Source organism: Sebastes umbrosus, chromosome 16 (genome assembly GCF_015220745.1).
Source record: "Sebastes umbrosus isolate fSebUmb1 chromosome 16, fSebUmb1.pri, whole genome shotgun sequence".
In the NCBI taxonomy this organism is placed as follows: domain Eukaryota; kingdom Metazoa; phylum Chordata; class Actinopteri; order Perciformes; family Sebastidae; genus Sebastes; species Sebastes umbrosus.
In genome coordinates this window covers 12848447-12871783 of record NC_051284.1, presented here as the reverse complement: position 1 = coordinate 12871783, position 23337 = coordinate 12848447, and the positions used below count along the sequence as shown (strand labels likewise).

At 39.6% G+C, this 23337-nt stretch overlaps 2 protein-coding genes across 2 annotated transcripts; both read left to right on the top strand.

The window, feature by feature from the left end:
* The first annotated feature begins 8705 nt into the window (after positions 1-8705).
* Positions 8706-14283, top strand: inf2 (inverted formin 2). Its single transcript, XM_037746371.1, has 5 exons — positions 8706-8952; positions 11933-12334; positions 12956-13071; positions 13265-13424; positions 14246-14283. The coding sequence occupies exons 2-5, from the start codon at positions 11938-11940 to the stop codon at positions 14281-14283; spliced, it is 711 nt and encodes a 236-aa protein (XP_037602299.1). The 5' UTR covers positions 8706-8952; positions 11933-11937.
* On the top strand, positions 14137-21384 carry LOC119474366 (inverted formin-2-like). Its single transcript, XM_037746369.1, has 17 exons — positions 14137-14279; positions 14528-14669; positions 14820-14952; positions 15139-15762; positions 16124-16269; positions 16375-16436; positions 16569-16671; positions 16786-16871; positions 16967-17067; positions 17165-17235; positions 17324-17431; positions 17525-17595; positions 17687-17807; positions 17918-18082; positions 18790-18892; positions 19010-19162; positions 19472-21384. Exons 2-17 carry the CDS (start codon positions 14580-14582, stop codon positions 20419-20421), a joined length of 3087 nt encoding a protein of 1028 aa, XP_037602297.1. The 5' UTR covers positions 14137-14279; positions 14528-14579; the 3' UTR covers positions 20422-21384.
* The last annotated feature ends 1953 nt before the right edge of the window (positions 21385-23337 follow it).

Sequence of the window (23337 nt, the reverse complement as noted above, 5' to 3'; positions counted from 1 at the left end):
TGTGCTGACACATGTACTTTGCCAGTGAATTCATGCATAACGACGGTGTATACATTTTACAGCCTATGGAAGTCCCTTCAACATTTAAAGTAACATTAAGACTTCAGTGCACGTTGGTTATTGGGTGGTAATTCAGCAGAGCAGATACAAAATTGAAGGCAAGTTTATTTACTAGCTAACTAGTGTTTTTGAATGATATCTGAAAACCACATGTTCTATAGATCAGATGGTCAGAATATTCATAATTGATCAAAAAAACGTTTCTCAACCAGTAATGCACACCACTCAACACAATTCATTTCAAACATTGACTAAAAATCCATGAAGTTGACTGAGGAAAATTCTTTCTAAGTTTCAGGTGAAACAGCAGGAAGCTATTGGCCCTGGATGGTCAGCCTTGAGGGCCACTTCATATGTGAGGGGATCCAGCCCACCTTCTCGATGGGGCTTGCTGCATTATTTTCCACCTTCTACACCTGCACGCTCAAATTAATCTCAAGGTTAGATACTTTCAGTAAAACCTGTATTTTTATTGTGGCATTAATCTAAGTGATTCACACAACTTGATTTTTACACAGTACCTGAAGAAACACTATCATTTTTCAGGTGCACCGTAGGAATAAACCCTGAGAGAGGCACCAAGGATGGACAGGGCAAAGTCTTCTCAAAGAAAACTGGCAAATTCACGAGCTACAAGACAAGACTACAAGCGTATATCCACTCTGCTGATGGGACTCATGGACTTGAGTGGGACTTCATTTAAAATGGTGAGTTTACATTACATACATGATAAGAGGAAATGAGGGCTACACACGCTGATTTTGTATGTGAGAAGTTACAATGAAAGTTATGTTGGAACTCATATATCTCTCTCTCACACAGTCAGCGGGCTACCAAGGCTGGATTGAGAGAACTGGTGTCTTTGAGTGGGCCATAAGTCATTCACTAACTCACTCCCCCATTATCGCCCAATACTTGGACTTCCACACTTATCCATGTGCCTTGTTAGAGCCTGAATATTCATACTTGGACATGATGTCACATGTCTGGTGGTGTTGGTGCTCATTAGTATATAGACAAATTATTTTTTATTTAATGTTAATTTTTTTTTTAATTTGTACCACTGATATGCCTTAAGGCTCAGCAATATATTCAGTATATTCACATGTTACATGATATAAGGCAAAATATTATTTGAGAGTTTTGTTTTAACTCTATGATATAGCTCAACTGTCTGTAACTGTTCCACAAAGTAAGGTTAGTAAGGTTGACAGATGTCTTCAGAAATGCTATTTCTTCTGAAATTTGGTTTGTTATCTGTGTCAGGTTTTTGTTGGCGCTGTGTTGAACTTCATATGAAAATAAAAAATAAAGTGCAATAAGATAAGCTGTAGATGTTCTTTTCTCACACATTGTACATGATTGTAAAATCAGTGAATTAGCTCTGTTCTTCACTCACATGTTGTTATGGTTTGCATTCTGTGCTTGTAGCCAGCTAGAGACAGACATTTTGGGCCTTATAGCCATAATTATAGCCTTTTTCTTAACAAGTGCCTTTAATTGTATTTAGTGTGACTATTCCTATGTCTGTAACCTGCTAAGTCTATTCATCTAGGCAAAAAATAATGTTTATTAAAATGTATGTAAAAAATACAATCTAAATAGTGCATTATAACAAATCAGTAAGATAATGTAAAAGAAAGGGATAAAAACAGCTATATAATGTATCTTTAAACATTAAATTAACTGTAAAATACTGTGAAATTAATCAAAAAAACAGTATATACTGTATTTTTCATTAACAGTACAAAGCTGTAAATTTCAGCGACAGTATAATAATGTTAATTTTACAGTAGAATAATGGCAACCCTGCTTCCAGCTCTTTACTGTTATTTTACTGGGAAATTCTTAACAGTGTAGGATCAGATCTAAATCATGTTCATGGAGAGACCTTCGTCTGGTCAGCTAACATTACTGCCAAGCAGCTGAAATATAGAGTGATATTGTGGTTTTAGCTGACTTGTGTCGCCTCACTGTTTTGAGTGATGCTCGTTCAGGTATATTGAAACCGAGCAAGCGCGAGCCCGACGCTGACTTTCGTTGATTTCACGGCCACAGTTGTCACTGTTAAGAAGCATTTCTGAAAGTTACAAATAGTCCCTTTAACTTAGCATAAAGTCTGGAAACAGGAAGAAACAGCTAGCCTGGCTCTGTCCAAAAGTAAAGATCAGTAATGAACAAACTATATGTTGTTTGTCCATCATTTCAAACCCACAAAACCTTTTTAAATTGCTGATACATACCATACCAATGGTTTCTTCTGCTGATTTACATGAAAATGTTTATAAAGACACCTAGGTCTTAATCTGGCGAAACCAGTAACAATACAAGATGATGTCTGAACTTGATGTCTGATGTTTGAACATTTCCACCAATATACATTAAGTGAGATCTGGAGTCAATGAAGTGCTGGAACAAGTTGATAAAGCAGTTGAATCTAAGGGAAAGTTTTATGGAAATACTGTCAACTTGATCTTTCTTCATTCTTTTTATAGAGTTCATGTCGTGTCAATTTTGAATCTTGTAGTCATAATACAAGATCACAAATTGTGTTTGATGCTCACCTGAGGCCTCACCTTATTCTAAGGTAAGAGGATACATTTGCATTGAAGGCTCATGTGATGCAAATGGAATAAACAAATTACTGTTAAAAAAAGTAACTATTTGTTTTTGTGCTGATATGAAGCTATAAAGCTGTCCACAGCAACAATGCTTTGTTTGTGTCCTTAAATCATCCAGTAAATAACCTCAGAGGACTGACCGGAGGAGGGATGAATGACGTGGACTGAATATGAATTTGAAGTCTGAAAAATGTGTTGATGCTGCCCCCTGGTGAAAACTTGAATGTTAATACTTTTGATTTCAAGGGTGGAGCGGACACAGTTATTAGTACAAGCATAAATCCTTAAAGGGGTTTTAGTTTTTCAGATAGCCCTACCCGTTTTTTCAAAATGTTATGATGATGGTCATAGCAAAATATTTTATACAGCAGAAAGGGATGAAATTAATCAATATATTGACTCACCCTATAGGTGAAAAAGTGCAGAGTAAAAACCCTCTGGAGATGGTGTAGGGGACAGGGAGGGTACTAACGCAGGGGATTTGTGTGACTAACAAATTTAGCAACTTGTTTCTGAATAATTTCACCCCTATGTTGAGCCATCTGACCTGGGACTTTCAACATTGGACACATCTCCCCCTCTCTTTAGCTGGGTGTTTAACTTGTGTCAAGATGAATGTGCTCTCCAGGTTTCGGTATCTTTTCCAATGTATCCCCGTTTTTATCCCAAAGTCTTTTTTTCTGCAAATTAGATACATGATTTTGAAATCCATGTGGGATCGTAAAAATCCAATCAAGCTCAATCAAGCTCAATCCTACTTTGGCAGAATATTGACTCTACTGACCAGATATACCTGTGTGGCTCCGCATTCAGTTCACTTCCTGTGTCCCAGGCTAATTCGAGGCTCTCCTGTGCTCCCCCACCTCGCAACTACAACCTAAATTTACTAAAAACATAGTTGTAAAGAATAGTCCCAAAATATGGAATCAGTTGGTGTGTCAATATGGGTTTAATGTCGATGTGTCCTTGAACAAGACACTTAACCCCAAATTGCTCCCGAAGGCATAGCCATCGGTGTGTGAATAAGTATTTAGATTAGAACCTGATGGGCAAAGTTGGCACCTTGGCAGCCTCTGCCATCAGTGTATGAATGTGTGTGTGAATGCTGACATGTAGTGTAATGCGCTTTGAGTGGTCGGAAGACTAGAAAAGCGCTATACAAGTCCATTTACCATTCCATCTGGGAGTAGAGTTAACTGATGAGACTTGGGATGCTATTCTCTATAGAAGTCATTACTCCTCCATATGTGCTGGACACGGGGTGCTGCAGTGCAGATGGTCCACAGCGTGCATTGGTTGAGATGTAAGCTGGCGAACATTTTTCCTGACATAAGCCCCACTTGTGTTAGATGTCATCAGAGCCCTTCTGATCTCCATCACACGTTCTGGTTGTGACCTCCGCTCTTTAAATTCTGTGAATCTGTGTTTGAAACTGTGTCTAAGGTCACCTCTGCCACAATAGAGCCTTCTCCACTCATAGCACTGTCCGGGGTCCTGCCTGCTGAGTTACCTCTGCCCAATAATTCTTTTTTTTTCGACATACTATACTATGACTTTTTTTTAACTTACCATAGTATCACTTTTTTCTGACATACTATATACTATGACTTTTATTCAACATACTATACTATGATTTTTTTTTACATACTATACTATGACTTTTTTCGATATACTATATACTATGAAAAGGGAAAAAGTGCTCGGAAGTTCAAATCAGTGTGATGAAGGTGCTCTTTGGTGGGGTACACGAAGGTTAAAAAAAAGGGGGTGTCCAAGACTCACAAAAAATAAAAAGCATTTCATGATGAAATGCTAAAAACAATGCTGGTACATATAAGATAGGGTAACAACCCACGCGTAGCGGCACAACCCGCCTTCTTCAGGGTGTAACCCTCAGCACAAAGCTTTCTCTTTTATGAGTACACAGACAATTGATGATTGCAAACACCTGAGCAAGAGGCCAATAAACTCTCCGGCCACAACATATCCAGGACTAAACGAAGAAATTGATTTTAATCCGTTTTTGTAGTGGCTCTTATGCATGTGGTCTGGTACTGTTGCCATAAATGGTTATATATTATTACTTATTTACTTTTTTCTCTCTTGTTATCTGTATATTTATGTTTTCTTATTTTATTTTTCTTATTTTCTCTGCTTTCTTGACATCCTAGTGTAGAGCCATCTAGTGACCACATTTTGTACTTGTCATCTGAGAGTTTATTGGCCTCTTGCTCAGGTGTTTACAATCATCAATTGTCTGTGTACTCATAAAAGGGAAAGCTTTGTGCTGAGGGTTACACCCTGAAGAAGGCTCTTTGTGCTGCTATGCGTGGGTTGTTACCCAATCTTATATGTACCAGCATTGTTTGTAGCATTTCATCATGAAATAGACAATTGAATAAAGGCTTTTTATATATTCATATATCAGTTGCAATGAGTACAGAGTGTCCTCTGGTGGACACATTATGTAACAGCAACACTGTCTCTAAAAATAAGCTCAAGCTCTTTCCAGTGTTTATGTATAACATTTAGTTATTGCAAATCTGCCAACATAAACATCAGTTTATAACATCGGCATGGCGATGGATCAGTCCGGTTCTACAGGAAATATTACCACAGTTTACTGCACCTTTGTTTTTATTGTGAGCAGCTATGCTCCACCTTTGTTTATAATTGGATCATGGTGTAATCGGCTTCTACTTAGCTAATTAAACCTGACAACGCCTTGTATCAATTGTAAAATGTAAACAGAAAACTCTGCTGTTTATTTTCACCCAGGACTATTTCATTTGTGTTTTTTGTAGTTGTAGCTACATTTCTAAAAGATATGATTATGTTTTTTCTGGGATAGTTTCAGGTTGTGTGCCAGTGTGGCATCCAAACTGGGATCTATGGACCCTTGAGGGGTCCTTGATAGACACCAGAGGATCACCAGTAAGATGAGGAGTTGAATACTAATAATACCATTGATTAGATTAGTTTAGCCTTTATTTGAAGAGAGAAAATATGAAAGAAACTCGCTGTTCTGATCAGAGCATCTTTCTCCACCACTGTGGCGAACAAAATGTATAGTATTTGTATAGCATTAACTTTCATTTAATAACCCTAATGAAACTTCCAAAAGAGAGGGGAACTGGTGTTTATGTTTTCCGAATGTGGGATATTTCCTGTCTGGTGGTTTAGTGATAACCCAGTAGTGATGCAGCATTTCCTGTATAGGCCCCATGGATCCCACCATAGTGATGCAGAATCAGGAACATGTCCTGATGTGTCTTAGAACAGCTCTCCTTTTCTAAAATATAATAGGTTAATTAAAGGTCATGAAAAAATGTTCAGAAAGATTGCCTTCCCTCGGGATGTTGATCCTGAAGAGCTGTGTTATGGCCTCGAGCATTTAGAAAACCTTGGACAAACACAGTACTACTAACAGTACTACTAACTAATCCTGTATCCACTGACACCTCCTTATAGTGGTCCATGTGGTGAAAAAGTTTCGCTGCAGGACTAGTAGATTAAGGGTTAAATTTGTGCTCAAAATCCTGGCTGAAAATCACTTGCTGTGTAGGATTATACATGTACAGACAACATACATGTAAATGATTTTGACTTTTAAGTATTGGGAGCTTGATTCCAACTGATCCTGTTCAACTAGCTCAGCGAGAGAGTTGTGGACTATGATGAGCACATAATACACATAATATTTGCTCAAAGGCTTTTGTTGCTCCATTTAAACAAAGCAGTCTCGTGTGTATAGCCATTATTTTCCCTTTGACAGGCTGGAAATGAAGCTATCCGGCATATTCTTTGGTGTTGTAACTTGAGTAGCTGATTTCTCAGGTCTCCCTGATAGAAACCCCATTTTCCTCAAAACAAAACATCTTATGGCGATGGCACTTTGGCTCAGGGGACCTAAAGCGGCACAACAATACAATTACCCTATATACTCTATCTACCTTTCTCTGAGGCAGTGAAACTCTAGCAAGCTAAATAGCCGCAAGTCAAAGGGAGAATGATGCAGTACTGCAACTTTTCAGCAGAATAAATATTTTAAGTAAATAATTTTTTACATGTCTAAACCCCTGAAGCCATGTAAACAAACCATAGAGGAAAGATGAGGCTATGTCTGGGTGTTTTGGATTTAGTTAAACTTAAAGGTGTGCAGTTCCACTAAGACAGGGGTCAGCAACCTTTACTGTCAAAATGGCAAAAAAAAAAAAAAAAAATCCATCTGGAGCCGCAAAACATTTGAGCATTGTCATGAAGGTAATGCTGTTTATAGTCTAAGTATATAGTATATAAGTCTAATGCAGTGAGGGCCAAAGTGCAAATATACTATGGAGTATTAGGGCCACATTAAGGGGGAAAAAATCTGAGATTTCCAGAATAAAGTCATAATATTACGAGAATAAAGTCATAACTTTACGAGAAAAAAAGAAAATAACACGTAAAATTACTACTTTATATTATTATGACTTTATTCTCGAAATCTCAGATTTATTCTTTTTCCTCAATGTGGCCCTAATACTCCGTCGTACCATCGTACCATAGACCTACAACAATGATAAATAAAAATGAAAATACACAAACAACAAAAAACAGTTATTCATTTCCATTTTTAAAAATCCACAGGGAGCCACTGGAGAGGAGCTAAAGAGCCTCATGTGGCTCCGGAGCCGCAGGTTGCTGACCCCTGCACTAAGAGAAAGGATGAGTACTGGTCTGGATTGCAGAAAACTAAAAGTCTAATGTTATGACAAATAATTGGGGGGTTAATGCCCCACAAGGCTTTTCAGGGCAGTCAGACCCAAACACACCCTGGAGGATGGACAGTGTGTCTGCAGTTATCAGACACAATAATAGATTGTATAGGCTATATACTCTGTTACTGTGACAGGCATCTTGTACTGTCAAGACTGACTTGGAGAATCAGGGAACCCAGTTTCCTCTTCCTCCAGCAGGGACTGTCCTGCCTGAGGTCAGATCCAGCTGATGGGATGGGGAGTGTGGGAGGAAGAGGAGGAGGAGGGCCCACAACCACTGGCTGCATTCTGCATCACAAACAGCTCCAAGCTAGAAAACAGCAGGCACATCAAGACCGGAAATCAGGCTATTCTGCCTACAAAATAAAACGCAGACCATAGAAACCCCTTGGAGTGTAAATATATATGCATTGAAAAATGTTTGCTTGAATCTAATTTGATTTAGCTCATCCCTCCAGCAGTTATTTACAGTTTATTTATCTGTTAATAGCTATTAGTAGTAACCCCTCAGTTACATAGCAGTTGCAGTTTAACTGACATAATTCATTTATTTATTTATTTTAATTTTTAAAAGAAATGTATAAAGAAAAGAATACATAAATAAATAAGTTTGGGGAAATAAATAAGGGGTGAAAATGCAAAGGGAAAACCGTGCATAAATTAAACTGCATAAATATATAAATAAATACATTTTAAAATTAATTATAAAATAAATTTAAAAAATAAGTGCAAAAATGAATAAATAAATAAATAAAAAAGAAATAAATTATATTTAACAATTAATATAAATAAATATATAAATAAATAAAAGGGAAAATTAAACAGAAGAGTAAACAAATAATTGATATGGACAGGCATCTTTCTCATGGATGTACTATCCAAATATACCTTGATTGGAGCATTTTCTGTAGGCAACGTTGAATTATTTTCTACTCCCTCTTTTATTTTTGTTATTATATTATTTTTTATAAAAAAAAAAAAATTATAATTTAAGTTATCTTTCCTATCCAATTGTGCCTTGTATGTTAGAAGTATTGCGTTTAGATTACGATGCCTTAATGTTTGTAAATTAATCTTCAATAAATAAAAAGAATAAACCAGGTGAGCTATTGGGGGCTTCGAGTATTGGCTAAATTACAAGGCTATGTCCTATCTTGAACTCACATCAGACCTGCAGTTAACTAGCTTTACACACACATGTTTTATTCTGAAGGTTTTGACGGGATGTCGCAGCTCAGTAATGTCTCTGTTTTCACACTGTCAGTCTCTCAGTGAAGTGAATGAAAGCTCAGGGGCCGTAACGTTTTAATAAAACGGTGCCATCCGCAGACAACACAGGGGTTTGACTTGTCAACACAGTGCCCGACATCTCCAGCTGTCCATGTTAAATCTTCTAGGCAGAATAAAATGTTTTTCTGGATGATGACTGCAAAGAGCTCCTCCATCTGAAACACAAGCAGAGGAGACGCGGTTCTTCTTCAAGTGTCTTCATGTTCATGGAATAACACCAGGTAAGGTGTCATAGTCAGCTTATAGGTGATCTATAACGATGCGCCAGGGCATTAACATGTGACATGTGTAGTTTTGTTTTTCTGTCTTTTATTACTCGCCCACAGAAAGGTTTGCCAGTCCCGTTATTGCCTCCTGGTATGTGGGGGGAAATCGCAAAGTATGATGTTTGCACAATTAATGTATGCTATTCAGGCACATTTATTATCATAATAGATGAATGCATAATGCAGATTTGCAAACATGCAATTGTATTGTGGTGTCACAGTGTTGTGGATGCATCCTGGAGGTGTATAATCGACTATTCCCTGTAAAACCTCCTTTTCCTCGGACAGAATAAAGAGGAAGAAGGCGGTGAGAGAAAAACAGTGTTGCCCAAAATTTCACTTGAACTGAGGGATTCCAGTTTTATCTAAGGAAGGCTGTGTGTTGGACCAGATGGGCTGTCACTGTCACTGTGTTTGTCTATATGCAGATGTTAAATCAATCTTGCTGAAGGAATCTGCATGCAGTCTGGAAATACAGGAAACTTCAACTAAAAGATACATTTCAACTCCTAAATGTAGACTTGTAGACTTTGCAAGCACTCCCTTAAATAGCAGAGTGGAGGAAAAGGAGGTTAGGATATAAAATAAATGACTACCAGATGTTCTTTGTTGTGCAAATACTGGAAAAGACTTTATGGCATTGGATGAAGCTTGAATAATTATCTATATTGTGCAATCTCCATGCAAAAATGTGTTTCATGTGTTTAACATACAGTATGTTGTACCATGAAATCCACTAAAAGGTATATTTTATGTATCCCCCATCCTTTTATCTCCCATCTGCTATTTCAGTGGAAGGAAACAAAACAAAAAGCTGTAAACTGGTCCATGATATTTAACTAATCCTCCCTAAATCTATTAGTTTATTTACTCATTTATTATTGCTGACTTGCACACAGAACATTTATAGAAAAGAAAAAAATTAATCATGCAAGCCAGCTCTGCATATGTCTCAGAGAAATACATCAGTGGAGATATTTCTGCGTTTTTCGAGGTGTTTGTGCTGTACAGTATAACAGTGGGCTGCTGTGTGGGCGGTTTAACCAGAGGACAGAGGAGTAGGTTTTGTCCTGTGTTGCAGTGAATCAGCCTGCTATTAGTGGTTCGTGTGGGAGATCTGGCAGACAAGGTCGGCAAATGAAAGTCGCTTATATTTCAGGAGTGCACAAAAAAAAATGTGCAAATGTTTTTCCATTTGTCTGTCTTTGATGCTGCTCTGAAATCCAGATGTTGGGACAAAATACCCCTTTAGTTGGCATCAAATTATCATGGTAAGAATGAAAGTGAAATTGCAAGAGAGGGACATGAGCTGTCACCCCCGAATGTTTACCTCAAGCCAAGTTTCCTGTCCTGGGAAAGTCCATTTCCTTCCCTTGTGAAAAATTCCTGAGCAACACTAGTGAGTCCTGTCTATACACCCACTATTTCAATTAAAGTGTCTTAGTCATAATTACGGCTTAGGACTTGACACCACTTAACAAAATTCTCAGTAACTTCACAAGTGTTCATGATTTTCTCCAGAATTCTCCACATTGAAACTGTCAACTTGCAACTTTTGTCCCTTACTCACACTGGACATGAGCGCCAAATGTACTCGAGAATCAGAGTGTGTTTAACTGGTTTGCAGGGCCTAATTCTTATTAGCCTGAAAAGGGGGCAGGGAGCAGTCCATCCATTTTGTGGCTATTGAACAGAGACTCTTTGAAGAGTATTGAGAAGGCCTGTTGTAGAACACCATTGTCTGCCTGCTTGCTGCCACGGTAACACTCTCACACTGGCAGCAGGACTAAAATGCTGCAGTCAGAGCTGACAAATGCCTTTTGCCAGAATATGTGAGGAAAGGAAAAAGAAAGCCTCATTGTGCCCCGACTCTGCAGAGTGAATAGAAATTCAATTTGTCGGATTTCTTCACAAGTCATTACTTCAGCAAATTACCTTTTTGAAAAGAGAAAATTGGATTTTACTATGTTTAGTTTCTCCTTAAACACGTAGAAACAAAATGAAGCAGCAAAAAAAGCAAGATTTCTGAGAAGAGCCTTGCATTGTCTAGATAGAGGACTTGTAAAAGCCGGTTCTGTGAATGACCTTTTTACAGTTCGTGCTCATCACTCAATGCCTCATCTGTATATGTTATGTTTGCCAAGTGTGAAATTAACAACAGTAGACAAAAGAACCACTCAGGCTTTTATTCTGAGCCACCTAATATCACAACTCCAGCTCAGTGAGAAAGTATTTTTTTGGCCCGAGCCCTTATACTGTTGGTTTTATTAGTGTGGGAATGTGTTTATACTTGTAACATGCATGGTAGTGATTATTTTTTAGAAGCTCGAGGTTGGTTAAAAAGAGGGTGACTGTGCTCTGAGGTTATGCCAGAAAAGGCCCCTTGAGGTGATCAATGCGTGCATTCACATCAATGTCAGATATGTTGGTTTGTGAAAAGTTCCTCCTGCACAGTTGTTTTTGTGTGTTTTTCACAAGTGTGCCTCAGGACTTTCCAATGTTTACATCCCAGTAACGAGCTTGAAAATGCATTTATTCATATTGTAAATTGCGATACGAACTGTTCAGACAACATAGAGCCCAGCTTTGTATAGATTTTTGACAACGAATCTCTTTTCTTTCAAGCAGGATTAAACAGGAATGTTTGGCAGAGCTGCTGGTGGATGGTTGCTGGATTGCTGACATATCTTTTAGTCATCCACAAAAGTTCAGGGCTATCATTTCCTATTGCGTTTTCCTTTCTGATAAAGCCTTGTTTGGGCCTGCTTCCTCTTGTCTGGATAGCAATGATGACACTGTACAAAATCATTGGATATCGGTGCAAACAGACGCCATCTGCAGTCCAAAACAAGATGAGTTTGTTCCTGAAAAACAATGTCTCTTGTCATCCTCACACATTAACACTGAAATATCCGTTCCCTTCTGTCCTCCACAGACATCATGTCGGGGAAGTCAGACGGGAAAAAGAAGTGGGCGGCAGTCAGGGATCGTCTGGGCTCCTCGCAGGACTCAGACACCCAGCAGGAGGCCAACCTGGAGAGCGCCGACGCAGAGCTGTGCATCAGACTGCTGCAAGTTCCCACCGTGGTCAACTACTCGGGGCTGAAACGTCGCCTGGAGGGCAGCGACCAGACATGGATGGTCCAGTTCCTGGAGCTGAGTGGGTTGGATCTCCTCCTGGAGGCCCTGGACCGGCTCTCGGGGCGGGGATGCTCTCGCATCGCCGACGCCCTCCTGCAGCTCACCTGCGTCAGCTGCGTCCGGGCGGTCATGAACTCCTCTGCAGGGATCCACTTCATTATAGACAACGAGGGATACATTCGGAAGCTCTCCCAAGGTTGACCTACATTTTGTGAAAAATCATCACATCTACTGCACTCATTTCTCCATATAGTGTCCATATAGTTATGTCTCACACATGAAAAGAGATAATTCAGAAAGTATGCTAAGTATACTGAACAATTTGGATATTGAAATCAACCTGTTCATTCAAAAGAAAGCCATAGTTAAGGACCTGAGGTGCCATTTTTTACATACTATGTAACATTTGTAATATTTCGTTGTAGGTCATAACTCTCCGTGACTCACCGTGCTGAGCGGAATTTTTCCAGTCATAAGTTCCGCTTTATGTACAAAGATGAATCATTAAGGGTTGTTTCGGGACATTCCTAGAAATCACAGAGAGTTGTGAATATTGGATTTCCCCTCCTTCAGACACACACACACACACACACACACACACACACACACACAAACACATGTTTATCTACAGTACAACGCGACATCTTCAGGGGGCAAAGTTCAAATTGAGTTGCCTAAAAGGCAGCGAAAGAAAGCGGCCTCCTGTTTGGGTCTACAAAGCAGGGGGAAACAGTAGAGATGAGTAGCTTTTGCTTTAAAAGAAGCTTATGGACATTATCAGCGCTGTATTAATGTGTGTGATCATGATGCTCCACAGCTTTGGACACTTCCAACACTATGGTGAAGAAGCAGGTGTTTGAGCTACTCGCTGCCCTCAGCGTGTTCTCCACAGACGGACATCGCCTGGCCCTGGATGCCCTGGACCACTACAAGGCGAGGAGTCATATTATAACTTTTTGGGGGGTTTTGAAAAGTTGCTGTGGGATTTCCCTCATGTGATACTACATCATCACTCTGGAGAATAAATATCATAACACTGCCCTCTAGTGTTGGGTTGCATGCATAAACCTGTGGAATCGCAGTGTTGCTCAATGAAGTTGATGACTTCTGCTTCTTCCTCCTTCAGGGCGTGAAGACGCAGCAGTACCGCTTCAGCGTGATCATGAACGAGCTGCAGGCTACAGACAACGTCCCTTACATGGTTACGCTCCTCAGCGTCATTAACGCCCTCATCTTCGGGACAGATGACCTCAGGCAGAGAGATAAGATGAGAAAGCAGTTTATCGGTAGGTTCTCCATTCAGCCGCTGTTTATCAATTAATCAGGAGTCTAGGAGTCCCATCATGATGAGTGAGGTCACACTGTGGTAAACTGCTGCAACAGTGTCTCCCCTCTGTGCTGAAAGTGGGAAAGCGGGCCATCAGCAGGAGATCTATTACAAATATATCTGCCACTGGGTCTGTCTAAGAATAGGTCTAATGGCCTCATTCTCACTTTGACAAAACGCCTAAGAACTAAGCAAACCTCAAGTGTGTAAATCATTGTGTATCCATGCATTTTACACCAATAACAGTGACAATCAAGAAGAATATGTCATCACGCTTACACTGATTAAATCACACTGACCTAATATGGTATTTTGATGATATCTTCTGGATGAAACTCACTATCCATCCATCCCTTTTCTGTAGTGGATTATTCTTTCTTATGTCCTGTGGAGTCTGTCCCAGCATATACTGGACAAAAACAGGATTAGCCTTGGACTGATGATTGTCCTATAGTGACAAATATTTTATATTTGCAGCTATATATATATATATATATATATATATATATATATTTTTAAATACATCTATCTATATCTATATAACCCCTCCTAAATTCATTAAAATGACAACCACCACCTTGGACCAATCAGTGATTTTGTTTGGCCACTCCTCTTGTGTGATTGCTCACCTGTGACTTCCTGCCAATTCCCCCAAAAGACTAACATATGCCAGACACTGTGAATAGAGGTGTGATACATTCTGGAGATAAACTTTCTTTAAAAGACTGATAATTGAGTGTTGTGATACTCATCACTGTGTGTTTTAATGTTATCTTGCAGGACTCCAGCTACTTGATATCCTGCCAAAGTTAAGGTGAGCCTTCTGTCTGTTATTCACATTTGATTTAGTCTCCAAAGCAGATTTTATGCAACAAATTAAGTTAAAGCTTTAGAGGTCATTAGAGAGGTCATAGAGTGAAATGGTGCTTTTTGGGAAAAGACAATTTGTGTCCATTAATTCCTGTAATTTTAGGTTCTTCTCTTTGTTTTTTAAAAAATTGAGAATGTCGTTTGAATGCGATGAAGTGTCACTAGCAGTGATATGTTTGTGTGTGGCTGCAGGGAACAGGAGGATGACGACTTGATTATTCAATGTGAAGCTTTTGAAGAGGCAATGGCCGAAGATGAGGAGGAGCTGCTGCGGATCTACGGGGGCATTAACATGAGTGATCACCTGGAGGTTTTCACTGCGCTCTTTCACAAGGTCAGAGTTGTTCTGTTACAAGAAAACACTTATTGTCTTTCTGATTAAAACCGTGTCATAATGTTTTTGTGGCTGTGGCACATGGTTATGAGGCTTAGCTATATAAGCATGACAAGCTTTCTTGATTTGTGCATATGTATGTGTTTTCAGATGAGTAGCTCTCCAGCCTCCCTCCAGCTGCTGTCCATCCTGCAGACGTTGCTGGTGCTGGGGCCAGGCCGCTCTGATATCTGGCTGGCTCTGGAGGCCATCACTAACCGAGCCGTACTGCTAGCCCAGGACTGTGAGTCAGCACTGAAGCAGCAATACATTCACTTTAGGTCAACTCTCTTGGAGAGGCTAATGGTCTCCCCCGTGAGTCATGTGTGGAGGGGAGTGATTATCCAGGGGAAACGATCGTTGCATAGAAATAGTTTCAAATGGGGTTCATCTATATGTGTGTGTGTGTGTGTGTGTGTTTGTGCTCCAGCTCAGATGGAGTCAAGTGAGAAGATCATGCAGCGGCTGACGTTCTCCAAGGGCAAGAGCTGTGACGGTCGCGATGAAGTGGACAGCCGGCTGGTGAGAGTGGATAAGGCCGTGCAGACCGATCTGGATGATCAGGATAAAGAGAAGTCGGACAAAAGCATAACATCTTCTCAGAAGCCACCGTGTGCCTCTCCTCCACCTCCCCCTCCACCCCCACCTCCTCCTCCACCACTGCCTGCAGGATTTGGTGGACCCCCTCCACCTCCACCACCTCCACCTCCTCCGCCGCTGCCTGGAGGATTCGGTGGACCCCCACCACCTCCTCCTCCTCCGCCGCTACCCGGAGGGTTCGGTGGACCCCCACCACCTCCTCCTCCTCCGCCGCTACCCGGAGGGTTCGGTGGACCCCCACCACCTCCTCCTCCTCCGCCGCTACCCGGAGGGTTCGGTGGACCCCCACCACCACCTCCCTTACCTGGCATGCCACCTCCACCACCTCCTCCACCAGGCATGATAATGGCTCAGAGTAGCCAGGCCCTGGGGTGCGCTGCACCCACAAAGGTTTACCGATGCCCCACCCTGAGGATGAAAAAGCTCAACTGGCAGAAACTCCGCTCTGTTACTGGTGAGTGAATAAAACATTTTTGTGAAGGCTCAAGATAATTCAACTATGATCTGAAGGCCGACTTTGAATCCATCAAGATATTATTCACCCCTTCTGGCCATTTTATATGTTTAAATAGAACAGCATTATGGGAAATGTGACTGAAGACATTGGCAGAAGGCCTCTGTGTAGAGAATAGATGATGGGGATGATGAGACATTGATATGAACAGAACCATTTTTCCTATTTTTGGTGTTATTTGAATGTGGGTGTTGAGAGAGGAAACCTCCCTGTTTGTTGAATTTCCGCCACAGTAGGATGTTGATACAAAATGAAGCCACATGAGCTCACGACAGACTCTTCTCTTCCTGCGTACACACAGATGGTCCCTCCATGTGGGCCTCGGTTCAGAAAGAGCCTTCTCCTCGGGAGCCGAACTACAGCAGCATCGAGCAGCTGTTCTGTCTCCCGGTGGCCGAGCACAAAGACAAGGGGGCAGCTGCTCCTGTCAAGAAGGAGGCTAAAGAGGTGTGCGTGGTCAACACTCGACGCTGCTCCTCCAGAACAAACACACCTGATTATCAAAGCTGAATAAATCAACATGCCTCTCTAACTCCTCTTTTTTTCTTATAGATTACATTCATTGATCCAAAGAAAAACTTAAATTTGAACATATTCCTAAAGCAGTTTAAATGGTAAGATGATACACGTTGATTTGATGTTTTTTTTTTTTTATATATATATATATATATATATATGTATATATATATGTGTGTATATATTTTTGTCCATTTTCCAGCTCTGTATTTTTCATTTTCCCTATTCAGCAAAAATGAGGACTTTGTAGCCATGATTCAGAACGGGGACCGTACTAGGTTTGATGTAGAGGTTCTAAAACAGCTTATAAAGCTCCTACCAGAGAAGCATGAGGTTGGTACTTTAACTATTCTCAACCCTTACCTAGAGACTTGTTTTCACACGTATCTGCCATTAAGGGTGCAATTTGAAATGCCAAATGAGTCAATGTCTTGTGCTTTCACACAGATTGAAAATTTGAAGTCCTTCCAAGGAGAAAAAGACAAGTTGGCAAATGTTGACCGCTTCTACACCTCCCTTCTCTCGGTGTCATCGTAAGTTAACTTTTTTTTTTTTTATAATCATGTGTGGGCTTGATATTGTCATATTTGGCTCCTTACGTACTTTGCTTTCTGGCTCGTTTCCCCAGTTATCAGTTGAGGATTGATTGCATGTTGCTGTGTGAGGAGACGTCATCGGTGTTGGACATGCTCAAACCTAGAGTCAAGCTGGTGGAGGAGGCCTGCCAGGGTAAGTAAACCCTGTATTCACATGCATGCAATCACCACTCTTTCTCAAGATATATATTACATATAATCAAATTAACACAGTGTAACAAATCTCTCAGCTCTCAAAACGAGCACGCTTATGCCCAGCTTCTGCAGGCTCATCCTCGACGTTGGGAATTTTCTCAACTACGTAAGAACCTCTTCCATCTCATGTATATTTTACTTTTAAGCTGACATTTAGACAGAGCTTGCATTTTTAATTGTCTGTCTACTTCCAGGGAAGTCACACGGGGAACGCCGAGGGGTTCAAGATAAGCTCTCTGCTCAAGCTTGTGGAAACCAAGGCCAACAAGAGCCGCATCACGCTGCTTCATCATATCCTGGAGGTACACAAAGTAGCTTGCAGCTGGCATAACTTTTTTTTTTCTCTCAGTTATGAACCTGTTTATTTACCCACTGCATGGTTTTGTTTTGCAAAGGAAGCAGAGGCGCACCACCCGGAGCTGTTGGCGCTGCCAGATGATATAGAGATCTGTGAAAAAGCAGCAGGGTATAGAAATCTTTCACATCTACTCATGTTCCTTTTTCTTTAATTGATTCTCAGTGGATTTGTAACAAAAGGCTTTACACTTTGTCCTCAGAGTTAATCTGGATTCTGCTCAGTCAGAAGCCAGTGCCTTACTAAAACGACTGAATGAAGCGGCCAAGAAGGTCTCCAACTCTGCCGAAGAGGTGAAGGAGCAGTACGCAAAAGTTCTTCAGGTAAGATGATAGTCTCTCTGCTTTGCCTGCTACAAATGGAACCAAAATGTGATAACTCGATATCTGTTGTGGAAGCTTGAAGCCGAATCCCTCCATTTTCTCTGCTGCAGGAAAGTCTGGAGGCGTGTCAAGCTTTAAGTGAGAGATTCACTGTGACTGAGGAGACGAAGAAAGAGCTGGCTGTCTACTTGTGTGAAGACGCCAATCAGCTGTCGCTTGAGGAACTCTTCAATACCATCAGGACTTTCCGAGGACTTTTCATCAAGTCGCTGAAGGTCAGGGAGGATACTGTTAGTCAATATATGACTGTGATTTACACATTTGTAGTCTTTTATATACTTATATTGTGTAGTTTTTAAACCTACAACTAATGAACCTGCATGTTGTGCTGTTTTTTGTTTTTTTCAATGAAGATTTTTATTACCTTCAGACATCAAAAAAGGCAGTATAGTGTGTTTTACATACGAATATTCACAAATAATACATACAGAATTAAAGGAATTAAATTAAATCAAGTTTAAAAAATATATAAAAATATATAATTAAAGACTAAAAACACAAAAAAATTGTAGGTATAAATAAACAGCAAGGACAAATACAATAAAGATTGTAAAAGCTATATTGACATTAAAAATAATACACCAAAAGTAATGATGTATACTGTGTGTATATATACATAAACATATATGCACATATAATACATACATGCATACACCTCCCCTGCAAATATACACACAAGCGTATGCTTGTTCTGAAAGCAAAACGATTTTCATGTTTGTGCATGATTACACTGTGTGTATATAGTGTATATACACTGCACGGTTAAGTCTTGTTTGTGTTGTGATTGTTCTTTGGAACAGGGGTATCACTATACTTTGGAAAAAATAGAAAATCTTAAAGTCTCTGCCTGAAAGATACAAAGATAAATTGCTACGTACATTTTGTACTTGGCAGTGAGTGACTCTTACTTTCACGAAAACAGGAAAACAAAACCAGAAGAGAGCTGGCGGCCAAGGCCGAGAAGAGGAAGAAGCAGCTGGCAGAGGAGGAGTCCAAGAGACAGAAGGGAGAGAATGGAAAAATCAGTAAGTTGTGACAACCCTCCTTTTCTTTCACTGTGTACCAGAAATGACTATGATGTAATTTGAATAGCATGTGTTTAAAGCTTTCTTCTTTTTTTTTTTTTATCTCTCTCTTACCAGTCAAAAAAGGCTTTGTGCCGAAAGACGACGGCTGCATCATCGACCATCTCCTGGCGGATATCAGGAAAGGTTTCAGCCTCAGAAAGACCAGGCCAAGGTGCGATTCGGAAAGCCTCCCTTCTAGTGAAATGCGTAGGGATACCTGCCCGTCTGGTAAGGACAAGAAACTGTGGCCTCCATCCGCAGTTCCCAGCTCCGCTCCTGAGCCACTTAACTGCGAGCCACAACACAGCCTTGCTGCTTTTTATCTAGGCTATTTTATTTGTGCTTAAACACCGCTGCCACCTTGCTAAACTAGCTCCATCGCTCAGTTGCTTTGTCGAGCTATATTAGCATTTGTTTGCATGGAGCGCATTTTTCTTTTCACGCAGCTTTGCTTACTGTGAAATGCCACCACATTTTAAAGATGCTCTTAATGTGTACACTTTCACCTTTTTAATACTACCTACTTCTCCCCCTCAGGATCAAGTGCGATGCCTGTAAACGGAAAAGCCGTAGAAATAGCCGCCTTTTCCGCTCCCACCAAACCTCAAACAGAGGGTCCCCAGGCCACCGCAGGCGAAATGAACGGCTTCATCAGCCCGTCAGAAGAGACTCCGCCAGCGTCGCAGACTGCAGTTCAAGACGGTCCAGCTGTACCTCCCAAGGCACCCCCAGGAGAAACAGCCATGACAACACAGGCACCCTCGGAAAGGCCTGCGTCGCTGCAGGATGGGCAACACCCCCGGCAACCTGCAGTATCTTCACTAGATACGACACAACCTCGACCTCAGGTTGAAGCGGAACATCAACCGTGCCTCCCCACAAACGGCTTTTCATTGGATTCAACTGAGACCAGCGCCTTCAGCCCATCTTCCCTCTCAGATTTTGACCTGCTAGAGGCTGCGTTAGATGACACTTCCAGCCCGACATCTGAGAAGCTGACGCCTGAGGAGCCAGCGGACATTAGCGTGAATGTTCAGATAGTGGAAAGTCCTTTACCTAACACAGACAATGTGACTCAGAGTAGTGGAAGCAGTTTAACGGGAGATGGGAAAGGTGAAACTAGTAATAAAACAAGCCATTTAGCAAAGACTGTTGGACAAGAGAGCCAAGAAGCGAAGAAATGCATTATTGTAAAAACGTCCGTGACTACAGTCAGTGAGGGCATCAAGGGGTGCGATGTCCCAGACGGACTGGAACCAGAAGATCTGCCATCAGTGTCTGAAGATGTGCCTCCATCCCATAAGCCCGAGCTAAAGAAACAGCCGAGCCTCTTTAAACGAAACAGAAAGAAGAGTACTCAAGGTAACCTACCCATTCACTTCAATAAAGATCATGTTTGGAATGCTAGTTGCTTGATTAAAGGGAAATCATTAGTTGTTGTTTTTACTGCGTTTAACATTTTATATTTTATGTACGGGCTATTTTAGTGTGTAAGTATTTTGCATGACATGCATTTTATTAAAGAGCATGGATGCAGTGTGCAACGCTTGATTTGCAGATTTCATATTGAATGGATTTGAATCTATGGACAGTTTTGTTTGAACGCTCTGTTTTCCTCTGAAACACAAGGTAACAATGGGAAAGGACACACTAAACATAAAAAAGGCTGTGTGTTGCAGTGAGGTAGGTCAAGTCGATGGGATGGCAAACTGTAAGCAGGAACATCATCCTAATAAACTCAATCACCGTCGAAGCTTTGTCCCGAATAACACGTCATTTGTTGGTCTAACTGGAATCTGGATTTCATTTGTCTCTGTTGTCCAGCTTCTAACACTCGCTCTATCTCTTTAACACTCTTCTAATTCAGTTAATATCAGGCCAAAATCTTTAACACCATTTGACCAAACGCACATGTGTCTTGCGGTGATTCTAATGTCCATCAAACCCTGGAGAGAACTAACCCTAAATGTGCCATTATGTGCAGCAATTAATCCTCTTTTAATCAGTTATGTATTTATAATCTAACATCAGTGTTCTGATCTCAAACAGCCTTGCAGTTTGTGAAGTCATTGTGAAGTCATCGTGGACTGAGTTATTTCATGAAAGCCGCCACTTTTGTGTCTCTTCTTCCATATTTTTTTGTCCATTCCCCCCAAATCTGCAACTGGGACTGTTCAGCCTACTAACGCAGTCTGGTGTGCTTCCTGTAAACTGTGCTTTGTTAATCTGATTATGATTGAAAGATGCTGTATGTAAATGTATTAAAAATGTTTTTACACTTAAAAAAAAACAACTTTTAAAGCAGATCTAGCCCAACAATCATGTGAATAAATTTCACAATGTTAGGTGCATTTGAGCCAATATTTTTATCCTGATGTAAATATAAAAACGTTAAAAGATATTAAAGTATTTTATTTAAATATATTTTTGATTCCATCTATTCATTTTAGTCTTTGTTTCCGTAGGTGTTTCCAGAAAAAGGAAAACGAGAGGAAAAAGAAAATGTTAATTTCAAGCAGGAGTTGTGAACTGGAAGGACTACAGTGTATTTTATGTTGTGAGCCATACATGAGCATTGACTCCTTGGAGAGGACGCAGAAGTCTTCCTTTTGCAATGATTTGTTTATCTGAGACCAAGAAGAGTAAAAACATCTACGACTGGGATCTTCACAGCGTGGATGTCAATATGTCACTTTATGTAAATGAGTTGTATTTGTGTATATGAGTGGTTTGGATTCAAAAAAATTTAACATGCTTTATATGTTTTGTATTGTTGTAATATGCAGTGAATGTGTTTTTTGCTATATGCTCTATTTACCTTTCAGCACCTATTGAATGATTGTTGTTGTTGGTGCAAGATATTTAATTTAATTCATCAAAACAAAACTTGTCTTAAGTTGTTTATATATTATCCAGATGATCTCTAATAGGAAAATATAATGACAGCATATAATGGATTGTAACTTTTAATGTTAAATATATTTTATTAAAAGTGAATTTACTGTTCAGCTGTTTTGTTTTTAATTACACAGATGCTGGTAATGAGGCGTACATAAGCAATTAGAAGAGCTCTGTTATGTATGGAAATAAATAAATGACTCAATAGATAAAATGTCATTAAATATAGCAAAATAATATTACAAATAAATGTAGCCATTAATTAATTGATAAAATGTGATATTAAACCTTCAGTAGGCAGGATATTTTTGGCATCATTGGGCAAAAATTCCATGATAACCTTTCAGCATATTATAATTCAAGTGCTGTGAGAGAAAACTAGACTTCTGTACCTCCTCATGGCTCTGTTTTCATTCTTTAAAAAATCTAGCCCATGATGGGAGACTTTGGCCAATCACAGGTCATTTCAGAGAGAGTCTTTCTATTGAGCGTTCCTATTGGCTGTGCTCCGACTGGTGGGCAGTGCTTGGTATTTCCTCAACTGATCTCAACATGGCTGCCGGGTTACAAACTTTCTCTTTTTACAGCTAAACAGTACACTACAAGATGTTTCTGGAAAAATTTGAGGAGAGAAATAGGCATTACAGTAACAGAATATTGATTCATATTTGATCAGCGCTGCTTAGATTGACCTTTAGATCAGAGTTTGCGAGTGATTGACAGCTGCTCAGAGACGGCAAGGCTCCAGCTCGGCTCTGATTGGTTGTTTTCCTCCGGTCTGTGAAATCTTGCAGATGCCCTTAGGAGCACCAGAGGACACAGAGGTACATAATTTTTTTTCAGATTACCTGTCTCATGCACTACTGTCAGAATATTGTGACCATTTTATAAAAATAACTTTTTTTAAATCACATTTGCTCCATTTCTTCCATTTTAATTTGCTTCTTTATTAATCTTTGTATTAATTCCCTTATTATATTATAATATTACCTTTTATTTATTAATGTATTTATTTTTGCATTTAATTTTTAATTTTTTTTAAATATATGTATTTCTGCATTTGTTTATTTATTTCTGCACAATTTGCCCTTTGCATATATAATTATTATTTATTTATTCTTTTTTTTTGGCATGTTCCGTCCTCCATAAAATCACATTTGCTCCATTTCTTCCATTTTAATTTGCTTCTTTATTTATCTTTGTATTAATTCCATAATTATATTATAATTTTGCCTTTTTATTTAGTTATGTATTTATTTTTATTAAATTTTAAATGTATTTATTTTTGCATTTAATTTTTATTTATTTTTTAATGTATGTATTTCTGCATGTGTTTATTTATTTCTGCACGATTTTCCCTTTGCAAATATAATTTTTATTTTTTTATTTTTTTAATTATTTTGGCATGTTCTGTCCTCCATAAAATCACATTTGCTTCTTTTCTTCCATTTTAATTTGCTTCTTTATTTATCTTTGTATTAATTCCCTTATTATATTATATTTTT